This window comes from Garra rufa, chromosome 11 (genome assembly GCF_049309525.1).
Source record: "Garra rufa chromosome 11, GarRuf1.0, whole genome shotgun sequence".
Taxonomy (NCBI): domain Eukaryota; kingdom Metazoa; phylum Chordata; class Actinopteri; order Cypriniformes; family Cyprinidae; genus Garra; species Garra rufa.
The window spans coordinates 27,801,942-27,818,216 of NC_133371.1; the positions used below are offsets into that span (position 1 = coordinate 27,801,942).

The following is a 16,275-nucleotide window of genomic DNA, read 5'->3' on the forward strand; positions in this document are numbered from 1 at the left end:
GAGGCAGTGACATTATCTCCACAATGGATAAGCCTCCGATGATGACATATGTAAATGTCACAAATATCTACTGCACCCAACGACTGTTAAACAAAAGCGACTGCGACTGTCAGCAGGACCAAAATAAGCACTTATTTCCATACTGTTAGTTTTGTACTTGCAAGCACTTTCCACAAGATAATGCATCATGTTATCATATGAAAAATGTCTTTTGGAGCATAAAAGTGATGCTGCTGCAATGTTGTAGTGCATCGAAGCATCCAGCAGGTGGCGGTCCGAGACATAAAAACGCAGACTGCGTCTTCATCAAGACAATAGGCAGGGCTCTGGTTCTCAAGATGGTTGAGACTAAAAATAGCTCATCATTTCACTAAGATGTATGTCTCAAATACACTCTCAGAGAATAACAAAAGCAGCGTTTTAAAGAAAACAAGTTTGTTGTTGCGTGCTTCAGATGAGGTTCATAAAAAAAACCTAAGGGTACACGAAACATGCTTTATTCTTCTACTGCCTTGATGGGAACACTGCGTCAGAGGTATGAAACAATGGGGTCATCGTTGACCTTTGAACCCTCATTTAATTTAGTTTTAAAAGCAAGGAGACGGAATTGTTGCAGTGCATCGACCGCACTCAAACAAACCCAGTAACCGGGGTGGCAGAGAGAATACATGCTAATGGTTGCTATGGCACAAGTTTTCCAAACACCTACTCACGCCTCCTTTGGCGTTTCCCTGAGCTTTTTTTTTTTTAAACCTACAGAATTAATGAGATTTCGCATGAATCGTGTCTTGCGAGGCTTCCATCTACGTCCTCAGGATCACTTCAGACCTTTACAGATACAGCGTGTGCTTTAAAACATGAACGACACGTGAGAGAAAAGAGAATAGAATACAACGACCTCGATCTCACATACAAAATGTGAAGGAGCTTGACGTTTTTAAATATAGCTAAAAAAATCTAATTCTACTGGACCTTTGAATTAAACACTTTGTTTCTCAAAACAGTCTGCCATTTTGAGCCATTGATAAATGCAACATTTGGCTGGTCTGAAGGGTGCAGGTGGCTTGTCAGCGTGAGATGCAGGTGCTCTGGTTTTCATGTCAGTGAGCGATAACAACATGGCAGGGAAGTCTAGGACAGAGTGTCTTCTACCTGAGGAGTTTTTGCATTTGACGTTTTTGGGAGTGGTGGGTGACTTGGTGGGCGACACTTCAGCCTCTGCCTCGTCACTCTGGATCTGGTCGTTGTCGCTTTCCTCCCTCACCGAAACATCTAGAAAAAAACATGCCATAGGCATTACAATTATTCATGTGTATAACATATCAAACACCCAAAACAGCTAAGGTTGGTAAATCGATTAATCGTGATTAATCGCATCCAAAATAAAAGTTTTGTGTTTACATATATATGTGTATAAAGTGTATATATGTATTATTATATATTTATTACATATATATATATATTTTTTTTTTTTTTTTGTCCATAGAAACATTAAATGTAAGTAAAGTGTCTACTTTTAAGGTTTCAAATAAGTTTTTGGTGAATAAAATGTCTAAATTTGGTTGAAATAATGTTACACTGTCATTCAGTGTTACACAATATTTATGTAAAAATTCAAACAACATGCTTATTTTGACTTGTGCATATTAAAATGTATAAAAAAATAAGGGAGCATATGAAATTTTAAATTAGTAAAAAATTCTACCAAAAAAATGGGCAAAACCTAGGATAATGGCCAAAAAAAAAAAAAAAAAAAAAAAAAAGTAGAATTAAAACTAATTAGTATTTGGGGTGAAAACAATTTGTCTTTTAATATGTCATAAATTGATTTTTGTTGTAAATATGCCTGACAAGATTGTTATACTGAATGACATTTTAGTGAGTATCTTCTTTAAATTAGGAAAAAATTGATTATATTTATGTTTTGCTCAGAAAAACAAAAACAAAAATGCAATTAAATTAAACAGAAAACTTTTTTTTTTTTTTGGGGGAAAAACAACAATTTAAAGCAGTATTACACTTATTGTTTTTATGCTTAAACCCTTTTTTGTCTTTGACCTGTATATATTTAAGAAATAATGTGTATATATGTATATATAAATACACACATACAGTACATGTATGGGTCAAAGACATTGAGATGTCCAAGTCAAAAGAAATGTACAAAAGTGGTTTTATCTCCAAAGAAAGCACATTAAATGTAAGTAAAGTGTCTACTTTTATAGTTTCAAATAAGTTTTTGGTGAATAAAATGTCTAAATTTGGTTGAAATAATGTTACACTGTCATTCAGTTGTAAACAATATTTATGTAAAAATTCAAACAACATGCTTATTTTGACTTGTACATATTAAAATTTATTAAAAAAAAATAAGGGAGCATATGAAATTTTAAATTAGTAAAAAAATTCTACTAAAAATGGGCAAAACCTAGGATAATGGCAAATTAAAAAAAAAAAAAAAAAAAAGTAGTATTAAAACTAATTAGTATTTGGGGTCAAAGTAATTCTTCTCTTAATATGTCATAAATTGATTTTTGTTGTAAATATGCCTGACAAGATTGTTATACTGAATGACATTTTAGTGAGTATTTTCTGGAAATTAGGGAAAAATTTATTATATTTATGTTTTGCTCAGAAAAAAAACAAAAATGCTATTAAATTAAAAAGAAAATGTTTCATATTTTTGTGGAAAAACAACAACAATTTAAAGCAGTATTACACTTATTGTTTTTATGCTTAAACCCTTTTTCGTCTTTGACCCGTATATATTTAAGAAATTCACGATTAACCGCGATTAATCGATTAGACAGCCCTAAAAACAACCCAAGCTTATTTATTGAGCTTTCATATGATGTATATATCTCAGTTTTGTAAAATTTAACCTTATGACTGGTTTTGTGGTCCAGGGTCACATATTCAAATATTCAGTTAAGAATATATTTTTTACAACTAAAGCACTGTGTTTTTAGTTTATGCTGTGTTATTGAAATGGTGAATTAATTTGCAGTGTGAGCTCACCCTGTTTGCACAGCGAAACCTCATCAGCCTTGTCTGCCTTGCTTTCGCCCTCGTCAGGAATCTTGCTGGTGATGGGGCTGGACACGTAGAGCTTGTTGATGTCCAGCGTGGTCTTGCTGAAAGGGGACATGGTGGAGTACATGCTTGCATAGCCATTGGAGGAACAGCTAAGGGCAGCCAGGTCCAGAGCCTTCCCACCGGTGATGATGGGGATGTTGAGGGACAGTTTGCGGCGGCGGTTGGGGGACGAGGTCTTGGTGATGGCCAACGGAGGCGGGGAGGAGAACTTGCGGCTGGCACGGGGCGACTTCGGTGGCTCTCCGTAGAGGAGCTTGTTGTTCTGGCTGCTCGCGAAAAACAGCTCCAGGGATCTATGTGTCAAAAAGAGCAGGAGGGGGAGTTGAATTTAATGACCATGTTGACTTGATTTAAACCTCCCGAGGGTGTCAAATATGGATGTGTAATTTCAGATAAAAAGAAATTTAAAGGTAAAATATAGTACAAATTTGCTACAGTCAAACCAAAATTTATTCAGACAGCGTCAACAATTCTCACATAATCACAGTTTTTTTGCTATGGTTTAAAAATGGTAATAAAATATGACTAGAACTCAAGAGTTAAACTGTGTCAGAACAAATTCATCTTGATAATGTCAGATAACTTTGATAGAAAGTTATGTAACAAAACTTGGTCAGGTCAAAGTGTCACGAATTGAAAAAAAAAAATTAAAAAATAAAATTTTTGGTCCAATTTTTAAAAAAATCAATTTTACTCATAGTCCACTGTATGAAGACTTTTTGGGTATGATATGTTACAGTTTACTTTATTTTGCTATCTCACTTACATAAATGAACTATAGTGTCCTGCACCCACTAGTAAAAAAATATAAAAAATTATATCCGTTGTCTGAATAATTTTTGGGTTGACTCGACTGTATATTTGAAAATTTTAATTCTTTTAAAAAAAAAATTAAATAATGTAATATTTGTATTTGTATTCAGCAAGGGTGCATTAAATTAATCAAATGTGACAGTAATAATATTTATATTTTTTGTATTTAAAATAAATGCTGTACTTTTGAACTTTATATTTATTAAAGAATCCTGAAAGAAACATTTCACAAAAACATTAAGTAACACAACTGTTTTCAATTTTGACAATAATAATAAATGTTTCACCAAAATAGCTTTTTATAATGATTTCCAAAGGAACATGTGACAGTGAAAACTGGAACAATGGCTGCAGAAAATTCACATTTGCCATCGCAGGAATAAATTACATTTGAACATATTTTCAAATAGAAAACAGTTATTTCAAATTGTAATAATTGTTTGTACTATTACTGTTTTTTACTGTATTTTTGATCAAATAAATGCAAACTTGCTGAGCATAAGAGACTGTTTAGTGAGCGTAAGAGTTCTTACTAAACCCAAACCTTTAAATACTACTGTTAATATTTTTAAATCTATTTTTATATATTTTTTTAATGTTTTTTCAATACTTTGTCATTCCAGCTCAATATTTAGATACAAGATAATGAAATAAAATAATAATAGACACATATCACAAATATGTAAAATTATGATCAAATAAATACATAAATATTAAAAAACACAGTAAAACATGCTCAATAAATAAAAATGACAAAGACTTTGTCTCATTTCATGTGACCAAACTATTCACTCAGATGATTGCTTAAGCAAGTTAGTCATTTTAAATGAACCTCAAAGAGCTGTTTGTTTGAAGATCAATGTGAAGTAACACTCTGACCAATGTAAACCTGTCTGAAAACATTATTTTCAATTTAGTGTCACTACAGACAAGCTTTTTGATGAAATCTGAGAGATTTCTGACCCTCCATAGACAGCAATGAAACTACCACGTTCAAGGCCCAGAAAGGTAGTAAGAACATTGTTAAAATAGTCACAGTGACAGTGTGACAGTGGTTCAACTGTAATGTTATAAAGCTACGAGAATACTTTTTGTGCAAAAAGAAAACAAAAATAATTACTTTATTTAACAATTTCATCTCTTCCGTGTGTCTTTGACGCACGTTCATGAAAGTATACTGATGCAGTAGTGTCACTCCTGTCACTACATAATATGTTTCAGCTTTAAAAGAGCGCAGATTTAGAAAACCACCTTTAGAGGATCACTAGTCTACAAAAAGACAACCGTTACGTATTTGCCTCTCATTGCAGCTCATGATTTAGCTGATAATGGCTTCCCAACGCCGCGCGGCGTGCTAAGGGTTTATGCGCTGACAGAGAAAAGCGTCTCTGCGGAGCATAAACAGCCTACTCTTCACATCTCTCTATAAGGTTGGAGAGCATTGCAGAGAAGCTTTCCCACACATCGAGCCACCCCTACACGTCATGCCTGCACAGAAATAGCCCCTCTTATGACAGTCTGGGTGACCGTTGGAGCTGAGGCAGGGCAGCTGAGCGGGGGAGGTCTGGGGAGGCATCACAGCCATGCAGTCTGCCCAGGGGAGAGTGGGTGCTACAGGCAGTGGGTGTGTGGGAGGTCCCCGGCTCTTACCGATTTGCCTGGATCTCCGTCTCCGGAGCCAACCGGAGGAGGAGACGCAGAAAAGCAAGACGAAAATACAGCGCGCATGCGAAAGAGAGAGAGGGAGTGAGAGAGGCCGCTCTGGCTGCAAAACGTGCACACTAAATATTTCATCTCGCAGATGCGGCACGGGCGGAGGGTGGGGTCCTGCAGCAGAGTGGCCGGTTGCTAAGGTGATGGCGACAGAGCCCCGCTGAGATGCTTCAGTCAGGCAGGCACGCAGGCGATGAAGCAGGGCCCAATTACTGCTGTTTCCAGCAGAACACACACATACATAGAGCCGGGTGACACACATTAGTGTGACCTCTCGCAAGCCTTTAGCAACTCCAGCACATCTCACTCCCTTCCCCTTTGGCTTTCTCTCTATTTCGCTCTCTTTTCTCTCCTTTTATCCCGTACGCACGCAGACGCTCGCTCACTCTCACTATACCTCTCTCCTATCACACCGAATCGTTTTTTCTGCTCATTCTCTCTCACATGAAAACACAAATCCAGCAAAGGAAAGGCTTGCTGCTAATGAAGTGCTGCATGTGCATTATATACAGTTGAGGTCAAAAGTTTACATACACCTTGCAGAATCTGCAAACTGTTAATTATTTTACCAAAATAAGAGGGATCATACTGTACAAAATGCATATTTTTTTATATAGTACTGACCTGAATAAGATAGAATAGTTGAAATAGATAAAATAATAGCTGAATTTATAAAAATGAGCCTGTTCAAAAGTTTACATACACTTGATACTTAATACTGTGCTGTTACCTGAATGAGCTGTTTTTTTGTTTGTTTTTGTGATAGCTGTTCATGAGTCTCTTGTTTGTCCTGAACAGTTAAACTGCCCTCTGTTTTTCAGAAAAATCCTTCCAAATTCTTTGGCTTTTCAGCATTTTTGTGTATTTGAACCCATTCCAACAATGACCGTGACATCTGTGACATCAGTTAGTGTTTGAACCTTCTGTAAGTTGCATATGAGTCCCTCCGTTGTCCTCAGTTGTCCTCAAGATGGATCTCAAAATCATACAGCCTTTGATGGAAAGGGTTCAAACATACAAAAATGCTGAAAAACCAAAGAATTTGTGGGACTTGAAGGATTTTTCTGAAGAACAACAGGCAGTTTAACTGTTCAGGACAAACAAGGCACTCATGAACAACTATCACTTGGCAAAGCACTTAGTAACAACACAGTATTCAGAATCAAGTGTATGTAAACTTTTGAATGGATTCATTTTTATGAATTCAACTATTATTTTCTCTTGTGGACTATAGGTAAACGTTTTTTAAGTTAAATATCTTATTCAGGTCTATACTAATTAAGAAATAGCATGCACTATATATGATCCCTTTTATTTTGGTAAAATAATTAACATTTTGCAGATTCCGCAAGGTGTATGTTGACTTTTGACCTAAAATGTATCTGACATATGATCATGTGACATTGAACATATGACAGTAAAAATTATGACCCTGCATAGACAGCAACACAACTACCACATTCAAGACCCAGAAAGATAGTAAGGACATCATAGTAAGGACATTGAAATTGTTGAATAAAGTCTTTATTTTTGTTTTCTTTGTGCACAAAAGGTATTCTTGTAGCCTCATAACATTACACTTGATCCACTGATAACAAATGGACTATGTTAACAATGTCATTAGTACCTTTCTGGGCCTTGAACGTGTCATTTGCGTTGCTGTTTATGCAGGGTCAGAAAGCTCTTGGATTTCATCAAAAATATCTTAATTTGTGTTCTGAAGATGAACGAAGGTCTTACAGGCTTGGAATGACATGAGGGTGAGTAATTATTGACAGAATTTTCAGTTTTGGGTTATCAAGCCCCATTTGCAACAAAAAAACTGTGATCTCATCTTCTGTATTCCAAAATAAAGTCAGTGTGGCTCACCGGGCTGGTATGGCGCTGATAGGCCTCTTGTATATGGTGATGAGTTTGTCAAGGACTACGTCTGCGCTGGTGAACACACGGTAGGAGTGCAGGAAGGTGTTGAGGAAGTCGATGGAGAGGAAGCGCAGGTCGGTCAACCTCTCCAGCAGGCGTTCCACGCTGGCATAGCGGATCTGCAACACCTTGCAGGAGTTCATCATCTTACTGAAGCGGATATCCACGTCATCACAGTACAGACTGGCATCAGACCTAAACACGTGACACAGATTACTAGTTGTGATTTGCATATTTACAAAGCATCACTATATAGCTTTATAATCATGTTTGAAATTAAAAAAAAAACTTCAGAGATAAAAAAAAATTGAAATATGGCCAAGTCAAACTGCCTTCAAGTCCCACAAATTCTTTTTCAGCATTTTTGTATATTTGAACCCTTTCCAACAATGACTGTATGATTCTGAGGTCCATCTTTTTACACTGATGACAACTGAGGGACTCATATGCAATTATTACAGAAGATTCAAACACTCACTGATGCTCAAGATGGAAAAAACATGCGTTAAGAGTTAATTTGATATTATTAGGGTAAATTTAACTTATTTTGTCTTCTGGGAAACATGTAAGTGTCTTTTGTACCTTCTGAAGGGCAGTACTAAAAAATAAATAAATAAATATTTAGGAAAAAAAAAAAAAAAAAAAAAAAAGAAAGAAACAAGTTGCCCTTCAGAAGACAAAATAAGTTAAATTTACCCTGATCTTTAAATTCAAATAGAGCCCCCGGCTCTTAATGCATGTTTTTTCCTTCTGTGGCATCAGTGAGCGTTTGAACATTCTGTAATAGTTGCATATGAGTCCTTTAGTTGTCCTCAGTGTGAAAAGATGGATCTCAAAATCATACAGTCATTCTTGGAAAAGGTTTAAATACAGAAAAATGTTGGAAAACCAAAGAATTTGTGGGACTTAAAGGATTTTTCTGAAGAACAGCTGGCAGTTTAACTGTTTAGGACAAACAAGGAATTCATGAACAACTATCACTAAACAAAAAACACAGCTGTGGATCATTCAGGGAATCAAGTGTATGTAAACTTTTGAATAGGGTCATTTTTTCTACTAATATTTTCTCTTGCGGACTATATGTAAACATCTTTTATGTAAAATATCTTATTTAGGTCAGTACTAAATAAACAAAAACATGCATTTTGTATGATCCCTCTTATTTTGGTAAAACAACAAACATTTTACAGATTCTCAAAGGAGGATGTAAACTTTTGTAAACGTATATCAGTATATTGCATTAAAAATACATGAGCGCACATATATACAGCTTCCAATCGGTACGAAGTTCGGAGTTATAAAGCTTTTTCAAAATGTGTCAAGTTCCACTAAAATACAAAGTTGATGTACGACTGTGAACAAATGTTTTATAGACATTTCTATGTTGGAAAAGCATAGTGACTTCCAGTGTGAGAAGAAGCGCTTACTTGATCATCTGTGGCACAGTGACTTTAGAGTTCTCCTCAAAGGCGTTCATCATCAGACCATTGCAACGAATATTATCTATGCACTGTAGTAAAGAGTGAGCAAGAGAAAGAGAGAAAAGAGCGTGAGGACAGTATTTGAACCACAGGACGTGAGTAAAAGGCGAATGTCTTGCCCAAGGCTGCGTGGATCACTCATGTTATCTGATGTGAGCAGACGTGCCTGGCTGATGTCACTGGTCCAAGCTGACTTCTCTTGCCGTGAAGAGGCCACCAGGATGATGGTGAAGGACTGGCTGTCTTTGGGCTCCACCACAATCTTAAAATCCAGGTGCTCCATGTCTTGACCGCTCTTGTCTGACTTGGCTGAAGAGAAAAAAACGAAAACCTTGTGATCCTCTGGAATAAGTCTAGTTAAGTTCTGTTGTGATTAGATTAGTGGTTGGATCTACTTCCATAACATGCCAATATCAGAGGCGAGTGATGCTTCTCAAAAGCTGGTATGTCCAGAAGTCTCTTATCAGTGTCAAATGTGAACCCTCTTTTATGGTATATTTAAGATTAAATCAAGAGTTTTGATACGTACACTCGTCATCTGTGCCCTCTGGTTCCTCTATCAGTGTGCAGTCAATGAGCGACACCACTCCATTCTGAAATCCAGAGACAAGCAACAGTCAGACTTGCTCTGAGTATCTATCAAAGAATCAATAGTGGCCGTACTAAAACAGTGATTACTGTGATGATCTCCTTCTTGAATTTCCCCAAAGACCAAGAGCAATAGTGGATTATTGAATGTGGTAAAATTACAGTCGGCTAAAGGTGGTAATCATCATTTTCTGGGCACAACATAACATTTCACTGGTTTAACAAGGAACCCGATACAATCAAAAATCCTCTGAGAAATTCAGGAACAATGTAAATAAATAACCATTTTTTCCCCAAAAAATATTTATTTGAATTATGCCTCTATAATTATAATTTTAATTATTACAATTCATACTGCACTACATGGTGTATAGATAAAGTAAAATAAAATATTTAAATGTTTAAAAGGTTTACAAATATTTTCAAAAAGATGATATGCTGGTCATTAATTAAACATGTATTATTATTATTGTTATTATTGTTGTTAATGTAATTTTTTAATATTTTATTATTATTAATAATACTATTAATATTAATATAAGATAATTAATATTTATTTCTTTATTTCTTCAAAATTGTATTTCCAAGTGGCAATGCATATTTAGAATAATTATATTATATTATTTAGCATGATTTATTATTATTATTATTGTGGTTGTTATTTAATTAATAAGGTAATTCATATTCTATTATTTATTAATTTATTTCCAAGTGGCAATGCCTATTTAGCATAATTATATTAATATTGTTATTATTATTAATATTATTATTATTAAAGTCTATTAATTTCATGCTAGATTTATTATTAATTTATTTTATTATTTATATAATAACTTTCATATTTATTATATTATTATTATTTATTTCCAAGTGGCAATGCATATTTAGCATAATTTTATTATTATTATTGTTGTTGTTATACTGTTATGCTATTTAAACTTATTATTATTCTTCTGAGACTAAATTTTCCATACGCTACTCCTCCTAGGCCTTTAATGCCACAAACCCCAAACTTGGCAGAGACCTGGGCCCTGACCACGAGATTGCTATATCTTTTTAGACTGATCAGACTTACAGTTTATTTATTATAAATTTTTAAACATGAAAAATTTCTCATAGACTTACATTGGCTGCACGGTTCGAAATTAACTTTTTTGATCACCAGCCAAAGTGGCTGGTAACTTTCTGAAGTTACCAGCCAATCAGAATTTCCATTAGACAAATTTTTACGTGGTGAAAATTAGGGGTGCAACGGTTTAAAAAAATTAAAAGTAAAGAAATACGAATAATCTATCTAACTAGAAGCAACAGCACAAGTAAATACAATAGAGTAAAGATGCAATAAAATAAACTGATTTTTCGGGGGTTTTTTTAAGTAGGTCTAACATTAGTTTTTAGGTACAGAAACTATGCCGGGGCCCACCTCCTTCTCGGGTCAATTATTCAAAGGCCCCCCTGTGCCTGACATTTCCTCTAAAGGTGTTTATTTTTAAACTTTTTTTATTAACCAAAACATTTGTTTTGCCTTTTTATTCTTCTAATGCATGTTATAAAAAAAACTCAAACAAACAAACTTTAAATTAAAACTATACTTTTGAATTTAAAAGAAAACCCTCTGCTCAGTTCTAACTTTTTAACATATATACAGATTTAAATCTCCTGAATTCTTTAATTCAGAGATTCTTTACAACTTCAGAGTATTTTTTAAGCATTTAAGCATTCATTATAAAACACTCACAGAACAATCATTTTGACAACTACGAAAATACTTTAAAATTTCACGCAAAAGTACTATGGATCAGAGCCCCGAAAGCATGAATAGTTTGTGAATCAATAGCGGACTTATGCGTGCCTAGACTCCGATATACAAGAGTGTCATACATTACGCGCGAGTTCGTTAGTACAATTACTCTGATCGTACCTTTACATTAGCGCGGTCGAGGGTTTGTTTCATGCAGCCAAGAGATGAAGTAGACACCTGTTTTCCCGCGGGGGTATAGGTTACTTTTATGCAGGTTTTTGCGGGCGTGAGTGGGGCAAAACATAAATGTCACGGGCGGGAGCAGGACGAAATAACATTTCTGCGGGAGTAATATTTGAGTCCGTTCTGCGGCGCGGGTTTGCGCGCTTCGGATGAGCCGCGCACACACAGATATTCTCACTTCTCACTGTGCGCGCGGGTTTGCGTCTTATGGCTCTTAAATGTTGAAACTTGCAAAGCTTAAAGGTCCCATATCGTACACATTTCTGGAGGTTTATTTTATTTGTTGATGTCCTTAAGAATATATATTTGCGGTATAAGTGCCAAAATCCATCTCAATAAATTTTTACAGCTCCTTTTTTAGGAGCTCTGTCAAAAACAGGTCGATTTTGGCCCATCTAATTAATATTCATGAGCCTCTCTTCTGATTGGCCTGTTGTTTTCTGAGTGACGCACAACCAGGCCAATCACAGGTAACTACGGTCATGTATGCTGTAAGGCTAAGCGAGCTCAGAGCAATAGAGAGAGCTGATACTCAACAGGATATTCTAGAATGATCATTAATGTTTTTTCTTTTACAAACACCGAATGCAGTAGGCTACATAACTGTTGCTTTAGTAAAGCCCCTTTCACAATGCGCGCTGATTCTGGAAAATTACGGGAACTGTGTGAACCAAAGCCAGAACCTAAAGGCAGTGTTGTAGTAATGATGCACGTTATCAAGCGACTCTTCACAACGAAAAATAAATAACGTTACGTGCAAAGTGGAATGAAGCAGCGATCATCAGGCAGAGCCAGCTCCTCACTATCAGCGCTGAAGCACAGTTTGTTCAGGTTAGTTTCAGTTTAGTGAAACGTACGCGTCGCATTACATCTCACATCCAAACGTCACATGTCTTTATGGTTTGTGTGTAAAGCAAGCACAGATTCCGGAAAACAACTGTGAATTAACCAAATTAAACAATTCCGGAACAAATCGTGGGACACATTATGCGTGTATTTACCGGAATCGCTGTGTGAAAGAGGCTGAAGTTGACGTGCCGCTGGTCTCTTATATTCACGTTGTTCTGAAGCCTGTGTAATGATCGTAGCTTGACATCTATCGACTGAACAGGGTTTTCTCAACTTGTTTTCCTGTTGTTGTTGCTCAATGGAATGGATGCGTTGTTGTCTGGGGGTTTGACAAAAGGAGGGTGGGACGTTGGTTTGTGACTGAAGGCGGTGACTTGAGTCGATCGGACGTCACATCGTTACGGAAGTCACAGCTGCTCGTGAAAATGAACAGCTACTTTAAGCAGGCTGTGTGCAGTTTACTGTGGATTGACTGTTTTGAAACTCATATGGTAGTTAGATAGCCCCTAGACCTCAGTTATCATGAAAAAAGCCAGGAAATTTTAATTTTGACGATATGGGACCTTTAAATGAGTTTAGTTTAAATCCAGATAGCAATGTGTGCAGTTCAGGTATCACCTGCACACGAGCGCTATCAGCACTCGGGAGACGACGGAATAATGACTGCTCATATTACAGCATGCGGCACTCGCACTAAACAATAATGGTTAGTCCAGGGGACAAACGACCCAGAGCGTCTCTGACATGATTTGCATGATTGGCTCAAGCATCACCGGCCAAACTGGCTGGTAAGTTTTCAACAATACCCGCCAAAATGATTTTTAACCCACATTTGGCGGGTTGGCGGGTGTTAATTTCGAACCCTGATTGGCTGAGAAAAAAATGCCCCTTCTAAAGGTGCAATCCCACTCCACTCAAGAGGCGGGTCAGTGACGTCTTACCTACTTTCACTTTTGCCTTCAGCGCATACGTGCTCACAAAACTAATTTGCACGCATTATACCGCCCTTAAAATTATGATATTCCAGCGCTTTCATTCCATCTACCCATAAGAACACATCAAGAGCTAAATTCAGCTGTTTGCGAGCTGTTTTATTTCAAACCGAAAGCTCTCCTTCAGCGCGTAAATTCTGTGTACGTGCCCACAAAACTACATAATTTGCACGAAACTAACCGGCTTTAAAATTCAAATATTCCAGCGATTTAAGTCAATCCACCCATTAGAACACATCAAGACATAAATTCAGGCGTTTGTGAGCTGTTTAATTTCAAACTTAAAGCGCTGTCTTCAGCGAGTGTGTTATACAGACATGAGCTCCCCGTCTGCGAACTATACATGACTGAACGTCTTTTAAAAGCATTTAAATAAAAACACTCCAGCGATTGTACACAATAAAAATAGAAGAACATTTGCAAACTGAGCAAATGAGCTGTTTCATGTGTTTAACTAACATGGGCGTCACAACTGCCATTTCTTCGTCCGTGTTCACAAAGACATAATTTGAACGTCTTTTAAAGCCATTTAAATACAAACACTCCAGCGATTCAACATAATAATAGTAGGGTCATGTATTAAAAAGGTCATATGTTTGCTTATTTGTGCTTTAGTGCTCAACTGCACAGCAACGCGTCGTGGCTTTGGCGCACGCTTTCCGAACTGCATTAATCCTCGTTTCTGCCAATAACAAAGGCTTCTCTCGGATAAACACAGACAAGATCATAATAGCTTAACGAATATAATCGAAAACAGTTGTTTACGTCTCAAGTGAACATAAACTGTTGAGAAATAAATCAGATGTGGATCATTATATTGGATTTCAACATTAAAGCGACCGCATTCTGCTTTCTGTCTTCAGTGTTACTCCTTAAAAAACAGAAAATCGGTAATTTGTCTTGGCTTCTTTTATGTATGTATGTATGTATGCATTTATTTATTGCTCTAACAAGAATCAATATATAATGAAAACTATGCAATGTCAATATGATTCAGAGATGAAGGCAATAATGGTAATGTTGTCCACAAGAGGGCGCCACAGGATAACTAATCCTCAAGATCTCAATTCAAAGACTATTTTTACAGTGTTTCATTTAGATCACAGCACTTTGAAATAGCAAACAGGGCAAAAAATTAAAAGCATATAAAACAGTAAAATAATTATTTCACATCCAGCTAGCCAACTCTGTTGAACCTGTTGTCATAGCCTAGTAGGCATTTTTATTAGAATATGAAATAGCAAGGGCACATTTTCGCAGCGGGGCAGCTCGAGAACGCCGGACACACAAGTGCTCTGGCTCTTTTGCCTCAAACGCTGCCAGGGTTGGCTCTCCAAGCCAACATTTAAAGTTTGTTATCGAACTTTAACTTCTAGTTATGATTGTTGTTGCTGTTGTTATTTAATTGATTAATAAGATAATTAATATTCTATTATTTATTATTTTATTTCAAACTGGCAATGCCTATTTAGCACAATTCTCTTCTTCTCCTTCTTCTTCTTCTTCTATTCTTTCCATTTGGCAAAGTGAATTAAAATCTTATCAAATCTAATAAAAGTTACTTAATCTCAAAAATATTTTTTGAATGTTATACTATAATATTACTATTATAATTAGCATAATTTTATTCTTCTTATTATTATTATAAGATAATTCATAATCTATTATTTATTTATTTATTTTCAAGTGACAATGCATATTTAGCATAATTGTATTATATTTACCATAATTTATTGTTGTTGTTATTTAATTGATTAATAAGATAATTAATATTGTATTCTTTCATTTCCATGTGGCAATGCCTATTTAGCATACTTAAATTATTATTATTATTATTATTACTATAATTATAGACTATTAATCTGATGTTATATATATATATATACATAATTATTCCATGTGGCATAATAATAATAATAATAATAATAATAATAAATAAATAAATAAATAAATAAATAAATAAATAAATAAATAAATAATAATAATTATATATATTTTTTTCTAAATGTGCATTGGCACTTGGAAATAAAATAATAATAATAATAATAATAATAATAATAATAATAATAATAGATCATTTCATATTTTCTTTTACTCTATTAATTTTAGATGATTTTCATCATTATTTTATTATATTTTACTTACAATGTCTATTTCTGCAACTTAAGTAAAAATCTAACAAATCTAAGAGAAGTTACTTCAAGTACTTTGATAACCTCATACTACTTTCATTCTCCTAAGAATGAAAACAAAATAATGAAAAATATGTGCTGAAACAGCAACAGTCCTACAATACATATCTTCATACCACCTCATCCTAGTGTGTACTTTTTGAGATTGCGTATTAATGAAGTGCATAAGGCTTCACCTTGGTGAGGTGCAGCTTTCCTCCGGAGCCTCGAGTGCAGATAATCAGATGTTTGGAGAAGAGGAAACACTGCCTCTCTCCCTCCTTCTTCAGAGACAGAGAGCCCAGTCGTCCACGGGTGATCTTGCCCTTCTCGCTCATGGGCACTTGTATCAGAGATCCTGAAAAACATGCATGTAGAGGCAGGATGCGTTAGCTCTGCAGGTAAATCTAGGAAACGCAGAGCAGACAAATACTACGCCAGCACAGGGGGAAATACTGGATTGACATATGTTCTTATCATCAGACTCTTATCAGTTTCCTCGCGTCTTCGTATCCTGCGGCGCATCAGTGACATTTCCGATCCCGGGCTCAACAGCAGGTTTGACTGGTAAAAATGTGATTACACTTGGAAATGAAAGAGTTGGTCTGGTCTTTGAACACACTGTGCTCTACGGAGACTAGCAGGATTAGGGCGCCCAATCCTTT

General features: G+C 35.7%; 1 protein-coding gene across 1 annotated transcript in view; it reads right to left on the minus strand.

The window, feature by feature from the left end:
- LOC141345465 (ras-specific guanine nucleotide-releasing factor 1) overlaps window positions 1–16,275 on the minus strand; it is a 69,114-nt gene that overhangs the window by 16,924 nt on the left and 35,915 nt on the right. Inside the window, exons 10-16 of the mRNA XM_073850317.1 lie at window positions 15,808–15,968; window positions 9,556–9,619; window positions 9,193–9,335; window positions 8,973–9,055; window positions 7,492–7,740; window positions 3,019–3,389; window positions 1,153–1,272 (exon numbers count right to left, since the gene is read on the minus strand). Of these exons, the coding sequence (XP_073706418.1) occupies window positions 1,153–1,272; window positions 3,019–3,389; window positions 7,492–7,740; window positions 8,973–9,055; window positions 9,193–9,335; window positions 9,556–9,619; window positions 15,808–15,968 (1,191 nt within the window). The remainder of the gene's footprint in view (window positions 1–1,152; window positions 1,273–3,018; window positions 3,390–7,491; window positions 7,741–8,972; window positions 9,056–9,192; window positions 9,336–9,555; window positions 9,620–15,807; window positions 15,969–16,275) is intronic.